Genomic DNA, 13,490 nt, shown 5'->3' with positions numbered 1-13,490 from the left:
CGCCGGGGCGTGCAGGCCTCAGTAGTTGCATCACATGGACTCGGTAGTCGTAGCTCCCGGGCTCAGGAGCACAGGCTCAATAGCTGTGGTGCACAAGCTTAGTTGCCCCACGGCAGGTGGGATCTTCCCAGCTCAGGGATCCAACCTGTGTCTCCTGCGTTGGCAGGTGGACTCTGTATCACTGAGCCACCAGCGAAGCCCAGACACGCGTATTTTTAATGACTGCTTTCTTTGAAGTTTTATCTCCTACTATCATCCCTGTACTTCTTTCACAGACCCCCAAGTCCTCTCTGTCTCTTTGCACATACACAACTACATACCCACACCAATACATACCTGCACACATGTGCACACTCATGCACACCTGTGCACACATGTGCACCCCAGACACATGTGTACTTCAGCTTCCCCTGAAGCTTTATTGCCCTCACCTCTCTTGATCTGAGACCGCTGTTGACACTTACATACATAAAAAGTAAAACAAATTCTCCCAATTCTGAGAGACCCTGCAGGGGAGGACTGATGCTTCTGCCAGGGGGTCTCCCAGCCCCCTGGTTACCCATCCACTCAGGACCCAGGGAGGGAGGAGTCTGAAGCCAGATGAGGCTCCCAGAAGGAACTTGTGAGTTAGCACCCACTGTATTCAGCCCTCTGTGTGTGTATGTCTGCGTGTATGTGTGTGAGTGGTGTTATCCGATCAAAAAGCAATTTCTTCCCAAGTGTGCGGTGGAAAATGGAATCAGCCCTCACTTCACCCTTTGTGCTCAGGGACAAACGTTCCCTATTCCTAGTGGCATGCCGTCACGTCAGCCAAAGGCAAGTGCCCTCCTGTGAGGCCAGGAAGGAGGCATGGGTCTTGCCCACCTTCTGTTACCACATAGCAAGAAACTAGAAAGTAGAACAACATGCAGGGACACACGCGTGAGGAAAGGGTGTTGGTAACGGCTCACAGGCCATCACTTCTTCATAAAGGGAGGGATGTTGGCGGGGCTCCAGAGCCTCTAGGCGTCCACACACTGCTTCTTCATCACAGTGAAATAGCCGTGCCATGGGAGTGCGCCCACCCAGAAGGTGCACATTTGTCTCTGAAAAAGACCACCACCACAGCAAAAGTCAGCAGTGTGCCAAGTGCGAGAGAAAAAGTGGTTCTGTTACCGGGTGCCAGCGTAGGAGCTAGGTGCCAGCGTTGGAGCTGGGTGCAGCATAGAAACAGACCAGAAGACGGGTCGTCACCCGTCAAGGAACACCCCACAGAACTTGCTGGCTGGAGGCTGCAGACCCTCGTAGCCACCAGAACTTACATGGAGGAGTGTTTGTCCCCATCCCATCCTTGGATAGACAGCAAATACTAATCATCATATTTTTGGTGGGAGATCAGTTGTAAATTTGATTTTATTTTTAATCCTCCTTAATATTATCTATAATGTAAATACCACAGTTCTGTGCCAGGTATAAACTAATACATGTCATCTTAATAATCAAATAATGCCTTTTGCTTTTATGACAAATACATCAGATAAGAGCAACGTAGAGGATTCTAGGACCTAACATAAATTTTATTCCAAAGCTCCTTCTTCTCCCTTTCAAAATGTCATTGAAATGACAAATGAAAACTTCTCTGTGGGTAATAGATGGACAAACAGGTGGAAAGAGGCTTAGGCAGATGGACAGGCAGGTAGACATTCTAGAAAAACAGCAGTGGCCATCTTCAGTAACTGACTGGAAACACAGGGGCAATTCAGGAGTGAGGGACAAACAGTGTCAGAGAGAAGGGCGTTAGGTCTTGGCTGAATTCTGACACACACAAAGGAGGATTGTGGGGTCCCCACAAACCCACAAGATACCAAGTCAAGATGATTTTATGGCCAGATTACATCAAACCTTGGGAATCCAAAGCTCTTTTGGTCTTTAAACTGATCTGATTGCAGAAAAAAGTTGAAAAGCCCCTGTTCTCATTATACCAGACCAGAGAAACCCTGAAGCCAAAATACAACCAAGAAATAAACTGTAACCCAGGCTTACCTAGTAAAATAGAAAATAATATCCTTTAAAAAGGCAGTAAATTAAAGGCAGCATATTAAACAACTGCTGACCCTTGTGCAGTGCTTTTCAGCATTCCCTTGACATGAAGCGTGTACAATATCTGTACCTGGACCTTCTGATTCAGTAGGTTTGAGATGAGGCCATGGAATCTGTGTGTGTGTGTGTATGTGTGTGTGTGTACCCCACACTCCAAGTCATTCTCTGGGGAGTTTGAGTGTACTTAATATTGATATATAGAAAAGCAAAATTCATAAACAAAAAGTGGCACCCTAAGCCACGAGGCTTCCCTGGTGGTTCAGACGGTAAAGTGTCTGCCTGCAATGTGGGAGACCCGGGTTCGATCCCTGGGTTGGGGAGATCCCCTGGCAAAGGAAATGGCAACCCACTTCAGTACTCTTGCCTGGAAAATCCCATGGACAGGGGAGCCATGGTAGACTACAGTCCATGGGGTCACAAAGAATTGGACATGATTGAGTGACTTCACTTCACTAAGCCCTCTATATTCTAAGAGACGAGGGCAGACCCCACCCACGCCACTGCTCCCTTCCAGCTTGGACCCCGTAGGATGGCTCCCACAAAGGGAGGTGACAAGAAAAAGAGGCTGTCTTGTCCACAACAAAGCAGTGACCTGAGACTAGCCACCCACATGCACAAGCCCATCCACAGAGTGACCTTCAGGAATTGCACCCTTGCAATCAAACAGAACTAGAAATTTGCCATAAAGGAGAGGAGGATGCCACATGTGTGTGTCCATAGCAAGCTCCACAAAGATGATCGGGTCAGAGGAACAAGGACAGTCCCTTGCCATGTCCAGGTCCAGTTGTCCAGAAACCCTGCCAAAGATGCAGCTTCACCCAGAAAGTCTGCACACCTTGATCTATGCACCTGCCACCACTCTCAATGCAGATGAGAACTAACCACGACACTCAGTTACAGAACAACCGAAAAAAGACACGTACTTCCTATTTCAGACACATAAGGATGACTCAACATTAGGGGATCTATTATTTGAATTTATTTTAGTAATGGGTCAAAGAAGAAAAATTATTCAATATACTTGGTAGATGTTGAAAGAATAATTAATAGAAGAAAAACATCCTTAATTAAAAAAGAAAAACTCTTGATAAAGAGGGAGTTGGAAGAACTTTGGAAATCAACACCTGATGTAGTATTTACTAATAAGGTATAAATACTGAAAAGAATCCCATTAAGTCCTCCAGGAATGAGACACCACCCAGCATGACTCCTCTTTAGCATATTATTCAAAACACTTGGAAAGAAAGGAACAAAGTTTTGTTTATCGATAAATGTGTACTTAAAAATGTGTGTTCTAAAACCGAGATGGGCCATGGAGACTTTACAAAAGAATAAAAGAGCTTCCTGGAGACAAGTTTCCTAATTAATCTTAGTGTTAATTCTTTAATATTTTCTACAAACAGGTAAAAAGTAACAACTCTCCTTTATCCTCAATGCACCCAGTAGAAAATATAAACTTCAGCCCACAATATTTCTACTACCATGAAAAGATAAACAAAACTAAAATAAAAGATCAGATGGTATCCCACGTGCTCCCTGCTTGAATGTTTGTCCTGAGGAGCCTCTGCTCTGCTGGAAGTGATGGATTTGTTCACAGTAAGCCCACAGAGGAAGTTTTAGGTTCCCGTCAAAAGAACTTTGCCTTCCCTACTGTGACTGCATGCCACAGCAGTTCTGAGCACAGTCCCAAGGAACCCCACTGCAGAAGCTCATTAGCAACACCAGTTCTTAGATTCCTCTCCAGACTACTGAGTCTGATTCTGCAGGGGGAACCCTGCCATCCAGGTGTGTCAAGGCCGCCAAATGATTCTGACCTGTCTCATGTGAAGGACCATGAGTGTGAAGGAAGGGACCCACCTCTGCCATGCAGAGAGCCCGGGTGGCTTCACCAACATCAGAGGAAGCCCTCAAGTCAACCCGGGATACTCCCACCCCAAGTCAGAAATACAGGCTTGAGGCCAAAAGCCCCCGGGCCACATCAACCCTCTACTTCAAGCCTGGGGCTCTTCCCAAGGCTGAGCCTGGGAGGTTGGGGACATGCCTAATCTGACCATTGCTTAATCTCCAGCACCCAGCATAGCACCTGGTGCCAGGTAAGCTTTGATTAGCAGTTGAGTGAATGAATGGACTTCCCTTTATACTTTCACAAGGATGGGCAACCTCGGGTTGGGCCACAGTAGGGTGGTACCTCCAGGTCCAAGAGGGTGGATTCCCAGTGAATGTGTGTGAGCAAGTTTCCCTGTGCCAGGAACCCAGAGGGATGGAGGCCTTGCACTGAGAGTGATCTTGACAGCACCCTGTCCCTAGGACGAGGCTTCCTTCACAGTCTGCTGCCCTGCACTGTTTGCTACAAGGGCTGCAGGACTGACCACTCTGGGGCTCTGCTCTGGGAGTTGTGTTGACCACTCAAAGACAAGATCTGGGTACCACAAGTTCTGCCTGGGGCTCAGAGCAGCCAAGACCACCGCAGACAGTTGGTGTGTCCCCTACCTTTTCCGGTTTGGAGGTGTTCTTAACCACGCAATTCTCATTACCATTTGGAAGCTTTCTGCAGTTGGTGCGGGCGATTTCAGCATCAATAAAGTATTCCAGGCAATCCGTGACCTGTTGATTAGCAGTCATGCAATTTTGTTCAAAAAGCCTTCTACTTTTTAATGTTTTTAACAAACCCTGAAAAACTGCTCTTCCTTTCATTCCCTCTCCTTATCTCCTCCTCCTCCCCCTTCCAAACATATCTATGAGATGGCCTGTGGAACCACCACACAAAGATACCCCTACCTGGAGCCGGATTCCTGGGGGCGGAGGCTCTATCCAGCATGGGGCCTTCCTGAAGGCAAGACCTTCTACTTCAGAACAACTGGCTCCTGCGCCTGGGGTGTTACCAGTTCACTTGGGCCCCTTGGGAACAGGACCCTCGGCCACATGGGATCTCCTCCTTGAGCCCCTTCCCATACACACACACACACCCCTTCAGATTTTGTCACCTAAGATCCCCTGCCCATTGAGGCTTCCCCACCCAAGACCCCTAACCCCACCCCAGACCCCTAACCCCACCCCAGGGTCCTGTGTAGCCAGGCTTGCTGTCTTCCTGTTCTCTGAGTGTTTAGGAAGCAGAACAGGAGCAGCTGACAGGATTCATGAATGATTGAGTGAGGTGAAGGCTGCTTTATGTCCATTTATTAATAAATCTGCCTCCATCTGGTTTTAAAAGATTACAGTAGGATTTAGAGACAGCCAAGCCCGCCATGCAGAAAATACTTCTCCCATCAGCTCTTAGAGTCAGAGCAGGAATAGATAAGGGCTGTCCTTCCACAGTGCTGTCCCAGACCTTCGTAGGTGGGGTCCCCGGATCAACAGCATTAGCATCACCGGGGAAGTGGATGGAAATGCAGGTTCTGAACCACTGAGTCAGAAACTGCTGGGGGTGGGGGTGGGGCATACAGTCAGTGTCTGAACAAGCCTCCAGGTGATTCTGATGATCAGGGGAAGTAAAATATAGCAAAGAGGAAGAAGACAGCAGGAGACAGGAGTGTGTCTGCAGCTTGGGTCCAAGTTCCCCTGGAGTCAACCTTTGCTACCAGGCCTTCCCACACTGCCTCTCCAGTCTTAAGCAAGAAGATCCTACCAGTTCATCCTAAAGTAAATTAACCCTGAATATTCATTGGAAGGACTGATGCTGAAGCTGAAACTCCAATACTTTGGCCACCTGATGCAAAGAGCAGACTCATTGGAAAAGACCCTGATGCTGGGAAAGATTGAAGGCGAGAAGAGAAGGGGACAGAGGATGAGATGGTTGGATGGCCTCACTGACTCAATGGACATGTGTTTGAGCAGACTCTGGGAGATAGTGAAGGACAGGGAAGCCTGGCATGCTTCAGTTCATGGGTTCGCAAAGAATCAGACGTGACTTAGTGACTGAACAACAACAAATGACATCTTAGTTTTGTTCCAGAGAACTAACAGGGAGACTGGGCTGTTGTGGGAGAAGCCAGTTGGCCAGCTGGTGGCCGACCCAGGACTGAGACAGAGGCATTGGACATGGAACACACTCTCCCCCTGCAGTCCTGGCCTCGGCTCCTCCAGCCACAGGAACGCAGAGGATGACTTGATTCAAGGGAATTGGGGACCTGAATGCACACGCCCCTTTCCGGAGGTGAGGAAACCAGAATGGCAGATTGAAAGACCACATCTGGTCACAGGGATCCCAAGAACTCCCTAACCTGATGCCCCTCTGGCTTTTAGTCTTCCTAAGACAGCCTGAACATCTTGCCCACAGTCTAGGAGGCCCGGCCTGGCCTGGTCACAGCCCACCTGTCTGGCTGCTCACACTGGCTTCTTAGGGCTAGGAGTCGCACTCCTTCATCCCCCCCCCCTTGCACCCCTAAACTCTCCCTGCTCACTTGTAGTGGAGACTGTTGGCGGGGGCCCAGGCACCCACCTACTCTGCTGCTTCCCGGGGCTCCCTGCTGCCAGACGGAGCCAAGGGCCTTGGAAGCATCTCCCAGCCAGTGACAGGCGAGAGCTGGTGGGAGAGGAACCCAGCTCCCCTCCTACATGCGGTCCAACCCTGCACAGGTGTTGTACCATCTCCTCGAGGCCCAAGGGACACGGAGTCCAGGTGCCCTCAACACTCAACGTGCTCAGCGACTCCCCTGCACTGGCCACTTCCCTGCCCCCTTTCAATCCCCTCTGACCGCCAGGTGCTTCCTGGATGGCCTCTCAAATAAACCACTTCACTGAAACACTAGTGCTAGAGGCTGCTTCTGGGCAACCCCCAAAAAAACACCTCCCACCAACCTCCTTTCCCTGTAGCCTGTCTGCCCTTGGGTGTCACCTTCAGCTTAACTTGAGGAGGCAGGGCTCAGTCAAGACCATGCAGGGGACCCAGGTTCCACCCAGAGATCCTCATTTAATTGGTGAGGGTGTGGCTGGTGCAGGAAGGGGACTCACCAACTCTTTAAGGAAGCCCCACAAGCAACGTGCCGTAGGCGGCATCCCAGCTCTCGAGTTTGGCTCAGGGTTTTGTCTTTTTTTTTCATCATCTTTGGCTTCCCTGGTGGCTCAGATAGTAAAGAGTCTGCCTGTAATGCAGGAAACCTGGGTTTGATCCCTGGGTCAGGAAGATCCCCTCGAGGAGGAAATGGCAACCCACTCCAGTATTCTTGCCTGGAGAATCCCATGGTGAGAGGAGCCTGGAGGGCTAGAGTCTGCGGGGTCACAGAGAGTCAGAAATGAATGAGCCACCAACTCTTTCTTTGATCAACATGTCTTGGCTGAGAGTAGAACCTGATTTCCAGTGAAAGACAGCTCTTTACTTACTTAATTAATTTATTTTTGTTCACATCGTGCAGCATGTTGGGTCCTAGTTCCCCAACCAGAGATCAAACCTACGCCCCGCCAAAGCAGGGGAACTCAGTCTTAACCACTGGACAGCCAGGGAAGTCTCGCACTTTGTCTTCTAATTGGTCCCCTGGCTTTCTAAAGGCTGTGATCATTTGTTTCCATCTCAGCCTCATCTACAGCGTCTGCTACTGCTTGAGGGTCCCAAAGGAGAAAACCGTGAAGGGCTTTTCTTCCTGTGCAGAAGTCACAGGATCCAGGAGCCTTTACTTTGAAGGGTGACGGCGGTGCCCCTGATGGAGCTTGCAGTCGTCAGCATCGTGTGTTGGGGACGCCGGGCTGATGGTGCACATGTTCCTGGAGACAGGGTCACGTGTAGACTGGCCCCGCTCCTGCCACCAGAGAACCTGGAGTCCAACACCCGGGGTAAGTCTGTCACAATGGCCTGTCTGCTGAATGTCTTTGCAATACATCCTTGCAAATTTCCTGTGTACTCATACCCCAACCACACCCCAAACACCTGACTGAGGCTAGAAGTCAGCAGAATTCCAACACCAAGGACCCCTTAGTGGACTTGGCAGGTGGGGGTGGAGTGTCCCCCATGTGGATATCAGGTGATCGATGACTCTCAGCACTGGGTCACCTGAGGCCCTGTAGGGACGGATTACATGGACAGAACCACTGCCGCTAAAAAGATGTAGGACTGAGAGAATGAAGGGATCTGGGAGGAGGCACTTTATAAGCCTACCTATTCCATGTCAGCCCACATCCCACGGGATATGGGGAGATTGAATATCACTCAGGGTAGCATTATTGTAAAAATATTCATGGTGCTCAGTTGTCTCACAACCTTAGCAAACACGGATCACAAATGTGTGATTTGCCATTTGGAGTTTAACTGAATTCATAGGTTGGGGCCCCTAGGACAGTCGTCATGGCACCTAAGAAAGGGAGCTGGCCGTGGGGCCCAGCGCCACTGTGTCCAGGACTACTGGGTCCCAGTGCAGCTCACATGCCCTCTCTCTCATCCTGGCTTCGGTCTGTGCTGCCAGGGGCAAGCAGGAGCGAGTGTGCAAAGTGGGAGTAAGTGCCCTTACCTGCATCTGCACCTGCCACACCTTGACTACCTGGAAGAGGAATTTGTCCTTGCTATCCTTGTTGTACTCCTGCATGGCGAACCACAGACACTGCTTCACATTGCTGCTTGAGCTGCTGACGTTCCTTAATTCCCTCAAGACCTTTTTCGTGTCCTTGTATACAAGCGTGCTGCCCCCCAGGGCCACCAGGGCCACCAGGAGGGCAAGCAGGAGCTGGCAGGTCCCCCAGAGTCTGGTCATGGTCCCTTCTTCCGAGGACACAGGTGAACGTCTCTGTCCTCCCAGGATGGAGCTGCGAGTGGTGTGGGGTGGCCGCTGCTGGCACGACAGCTTCCAGAGATCTTACCTGGAGAGAATCAGCTTGGATCAAGACAGAAACATCAGGGTCAGCTGGTGGGACTAGCCCTGTCCTCCAAGAAGCCCCACCCATGAGAAGCCAGGTCTGAGTTCCCACCTGCCTGCAGCCCTGCTCCTCCTGGGTGGCTCCTCCAGGGAGCTCACTTACAGCCCCGGGTCCACACCTAGGCTGTGTGCCTCATAGCCCACTCCTGTTTCTGCATCTCTGACTTGTAAGAAGCAGCTAACTGTAAAGGGTGTGGTGTCTCTGAGGTTTCCTACTTCGGCTCCCTTTCCGGCCGCTCCCCGTCCTGGGGAGTCAGGCTGTGACCTAGTCCCAGCCCAGAGTTCTCCTACGAACCCAGCGCTCTCAGCTTCATCAACGCCCTAGTCTAGGGACTCTTTGTTCCTGCTCCCTGGTCTGTGGTCACCTGTGACCTTCATTCCCCCCAGGGCAGTCCCACTTTGTGATGTAATCCCACACCTGTGACCCTGTCTCAGAGGGCGCCTCGCCCCAGCTGGCCCCTGGTCCTGGTCCAGGCGGCTCACATGGCATGCCCCTCCTGCTTCTGCCCTTGGAGTGGAAAGCTGAGCACGCTATGACCTCAGCTTCCTAAGCGCCTGGCCTCTGACCCGCTCTGCTGGGCACCTTTCCAACATCTTTGCGAAATTATGCAAGTATTTCTGCATAATAAAAGACCAGAGAAAGAATCAATGCAAAGCATTACATGAATTTAAATTTAGTGAAAGAAAGTGAAAGGTACTCAGTCATGTCGGACTCTTTGCAAACCCATGGACTATACAAGTCCATGGAATTCTCCAGGCCAGAATACTGGGCTGGGTAGTCATTCTCTTCTCCACAGGGTCTTCCCAACCCAGGGATTGAACCCAGGTCTCCCGCACTGCAGTCTGATTCTTTACCAGCTGAGTCACCAGGGAATGGCCTATTGCTGGTCACTTATTGGTACAGTTGACTCTTGAGCAACGAAGGGGTGAGGGGCATCTACCCGCAGTACAGTCAAAAATCCACATAGAACATCTGATTCCCCCAAAACTTAACTACTGATAGCCTATGGTTGAAATTTGTTTACAGTCCACAAATGCATTTAAAAAAAAAAAATCCATTTATAAGTGTACCTACCTACTTTGAGCCAGTGTTGTTCTGAGGTCAACTCTAATGCATTCATGATTTTTAAATTTTGCTACATATTAAAAGTACCAGGGGTACTTTAAGAGTTTCCCACCTTTAGTAAATATGTGTGTTAGTCACTCCGCCGTGTCCAACATTTTGAGCCCATGAACTGTTGTAGCCCAAGAGGCTCCTCTGTCCATGGGATTCTCCAGGCAAGAATACTGGAGTGGATTGCCATTTCCTTCTCCAGGGGATCTTCCCAACATAGGGAGTGAACCCAGGTCTCCTTCATTGCAGGCAGATTCTTTACCATCTGAGCCACCAGGGATACAAACGCATTATGATTTGAATAAAAGGAGCCTCTTCAGTTCAGTTCAGTCTCTCAGTCATGTCCAACTCTTTGCGACCCCATGGACTGCAGCACACCAGGCTTCCATGTCTATCACCAACTCCTGGAGCTTACTCAAACTAATGTCCAATGAGTCAGTGATGCCATCCAGCCATCTCATCCTCTGTCGTCCCCTTTTCCTCCCACCTTCAATCTTTCCCAGCATCAGGGTCTTTTCTAATGAGTCAGTTCTTCGCATCAAGTGGCTGAAGTATTGAAGTTCCAGCTTCAACATCAGTCCTTCTAATGAATATTCAGGACTGATTCCTTTAGGATGGACTGGTTGGATCTCCTTGCAGTCCAAGGGACTCTCAAGAGTCTTCTCCAGCTCCACAGTTCAAAAGCATCAATTCTTCAGCACTCAGCTTATATATTAAAATTATATTGGATTATAATTCAATGATTATAATTATTGAAGAATGTATTTTATATATTCTATATATTCTTCAATTACTAGGGAAAAAAGAGAGTAGATAAGCTTAGCAGGGGTATGATGATAAATAAATGGAAACAGGTTAGACCAGAGTGCAATTCCTATGCTCACAGCAGAATACCAAGGAGGAGCAGGACCTGAGGGCTGACAATCTGTCACCCTGAGGGAGTCAGCCACACCTGCCCCTCGGCCCCTGTGTTCAGGAAGCCTCAGGCACCATAGCTCAAGGTCTGAACCAGGGGAGACTCCACTCTGGGGACATATTAAGCACCAGAGACCGCAGGGCCTCTTCCTTGGGACGCCACGTCCCTCCCTCCTGGGACACTTGGGTCCCCTCCCAGTTCTGTCATGGCCAAGAGTATAAAGGAGACAGGCTTTCTCCTGCGTGCGATGGTTCCCACAATGCAGGGACACGGGTGAGCAAGGGCCCTCGGGAGGGAAGCCCAAGCAGGTTGGGAGGCACCCAAGGCCCCACTGAGCCCCTCAGGCCAGGGGGTCATAAAGGGCAAAACCCAAGACCCAGCCTGGCAAATGTGGAGCCCACGTCAAGGGTCTTCAGTGGATGGGGGTGGAATCCCCCACCCCTAGGTCCTCAGAGGCTGGGCTGACGGAGTAACCCCTCAGCCCTTATCCAATCAACTACCTATTTCTAAACACATGCTGGACTTTCCTCTGACACCAGGGTGCATTTGAGGTTTCTCTTGGTTTGTCGTTTCCTAAGAACTCTAGTTGCCCAGAGCCAGCTTCAATGTCATCTGTCTTGGTTCGCGGCACTCCTGGCATTGGTACAACACGCTGAACACCCATGCATCCATCACCCAGACCAGGAGCCAGAGTGTCATAGGTCTCTCACACCTGCTCCTCAGCTGTCCTGTGACCCCACCCTGGACCCTGTATTTCTCATCCCTGCCTTTCCTCAGCACTTAGTCACTGGTGTCTGCGCCCCTGCCATGCCCAGTTCTGCTGGGTTTCCTACTTTGGGGAAGAACAAATGTCCATCACCACACATGCAACCCTAGGACCTGGGCTGTCCGCTCCAGGTTATGGTACCAAGACTTGCACAGAGAAGCATGCCTGTGGTCCTTGTCCCTTCCCCAAGATGAAGACCAGCTCAGTTGTACCCTTTGCCCTGACCCAGCCTCCTACAGTGGTGGGCTGGCACATGACTGCTGTCCGCCTGTGCAGTGGAGGCAGGGTTGACAGCATCAGGATAAGATGTGAAGATTCCTCCTGCTCTCTGGTGGTCTTCCAAGGTGAGGGGGCCCTGGAAGACCCTAGTCTGAGAACATGTGATATGGGAGCTTCTAGGGTCAGGCACCTGGTCTGGACCCCAGAATATGTAAACCCCACCCCAGGGTGAGCCCAGCTGTGCTGACCTAAAGGAAAGCCACACAGCCACGACTCTGGGCCAGTCTCAGACCCTGACCTGATTATGGACTCCTGCTACAACTCACTGCTGAGATCAAGGTGAGGTCAAGGTGAGGGGGAGGGGCAGGTTGTCAGGCAGTATTCCTGTGCCAAGAGCTGAATAGTATACTAAAATTCACCCAACTGAAGCAATGTTTCCGGGGTTTGGATATTTTGTAGAAAGAAGTGGTTACTGTTGTGGACTTTGTAAAAGAATCAAATCCTATGCCCCCTAACACTCTCATAATCCTTTGACTTTCACAAGCACTTGCCAACACACACACACACTCACCATCAGCATGTTAATATTACCTAGAAGAGTTTGCTTCCCAGGTGGCTCAGTGATAAAGAATCCACCTGCCAAGCAGGAGACATAAGTTTGATCCCTGTGTTGGGAATCCCCTGGAGAAGGAAATGCCAACCTACTTTAGTCTTCTTTTTTTTTATTTTACTCCAATATTTTTACCTGGGAAATCCTACAGACAGGGGAGCCTGGTGGGCTACAATTCATGGGGTTACAAAGAACAGGACACAGAAAAGTTTAATCCTGGGTGGCTCTGATTGTAATCAGAGATAGTCCCCCTACTTGTCATACCTGTCAGGGAGGATGAATGCTTCCTACTATGCGTGATATTTTGAGGGTGCTTCTTATGCAGCTAGAGCTGATACAAAATCTTCTCATTGTGTCTTCCTTTAATGCTGGAAAACATATCTTCATTATTTCTTATAATATTTCTATCTTTTTACTTTTCTCTTCTTCTAGGGTTTATAGGTTCGCAGTTCTACAGATACTTCTATTTGCACTGTGTTCTTAAAGCATCCAAATTTCTCTCCTCATCCTTTCCTGCTGCCTCTGTGTACCTTCCCCTGTGATGAGATGAGTTAACAAGGAACTCAGCACATATACCCCAAAGGGCCCTGCTTCTCCAAGCCAGGTAAACTGAGAAAACATTCTGGGTTTTGTGGAAATCAAGGATTTCTAAAAACAACACATCCATTTTTCTACTGTGTGCATGTACTCTGCATATTTTCCCTCCCTATTGATTTCAGACTAGGCTGAATCTGGAGAGGTCCCTTCAGGACACGGTGACAAGGAATAGGCCACTGGTTGTGACTGACCCAAGGAAGTAAGTCATCACCCACAACCTGCTAATATGATTTCACTGATGACATCAGTGGTGGGTGTGAAATTTACCAGTCCTCTCCGCAGGCCCGCTCAGAGCCTGTGACCATGAGCTTCAGCTCAGTGGATGGGCCATGGTTTTACTCTGATAAATC

General features: G+C 49.7%; 1 protein-coding gene across 3 annotated transcripts; it reads right to left on the bottom strand.

Annotated features, from left to right (window-relative positions):
- Positions 1 to 921: 921 nt before the first annotated feature.
- On the bottom strand, positions 922 to 9,108 carry LOC110127810 (cystatin-8-like). 3 transcript variants are annotated; one of them, XM_020878208.2, is made up of 4 exons: positions 8,971 to 9,108; positions 8,517 to 8,876; positions 4,570 to 4,683; positions 922 to 1,085 (listed from the first exon to the last, which is right to left on the bottom strand). In XM_020878208.2, the coding sequence occupies exons 2-4, from the start codon at positions 8,754 to 8,756 to the stop codon at positions 1,002 to 1,004; spliced, it is 438 nt and encodes a 145-aa protein (XP_020733867.2). In that variant the 5' UTR covers positions 8,757 to 8,876; positions 8,971 to 9,108; the 3' UTR covers positions 922 to 1,001. The 3 variants fall into 3 exon arrangements, with proteins under 3 accessions (XP_020733867.2, XP_020733842.2, XP_070328343.1); XM_020878183.2 differs by having other exon boundaries at positions 8,517 to 8,862; XM_070472242.1 differs by lacking the exons at positions 922 to 1,085; positions 4,570 to 4,683 and adding an exon at positions 6,928 to 7,826.
- Between the last annotated feature and the right edge of the window lie 4,382 nt (positions 9,109 to 13,490).

Source organism: Odocoileus virginianus, chromosome 9 (genome assembly GCF_023699985.2).
Source record: "Odocoileus virginianus isolate 20LAN1187 ecotype Illinois chromosome 9, Ovbor_1.2, whole genome shotgun sequence".
In the NCBI taxonomy this organism is placed as follows: domain Eukaryota; kingdom Metazoa; phylum Chordata; class Mammalia; order Artiodactyla; family Cervidae; genus Odocoileus; species Odocoileus virginianus.
This window is presented reverse-complemented; position numbering and strand designations above follow the sequence as displayed.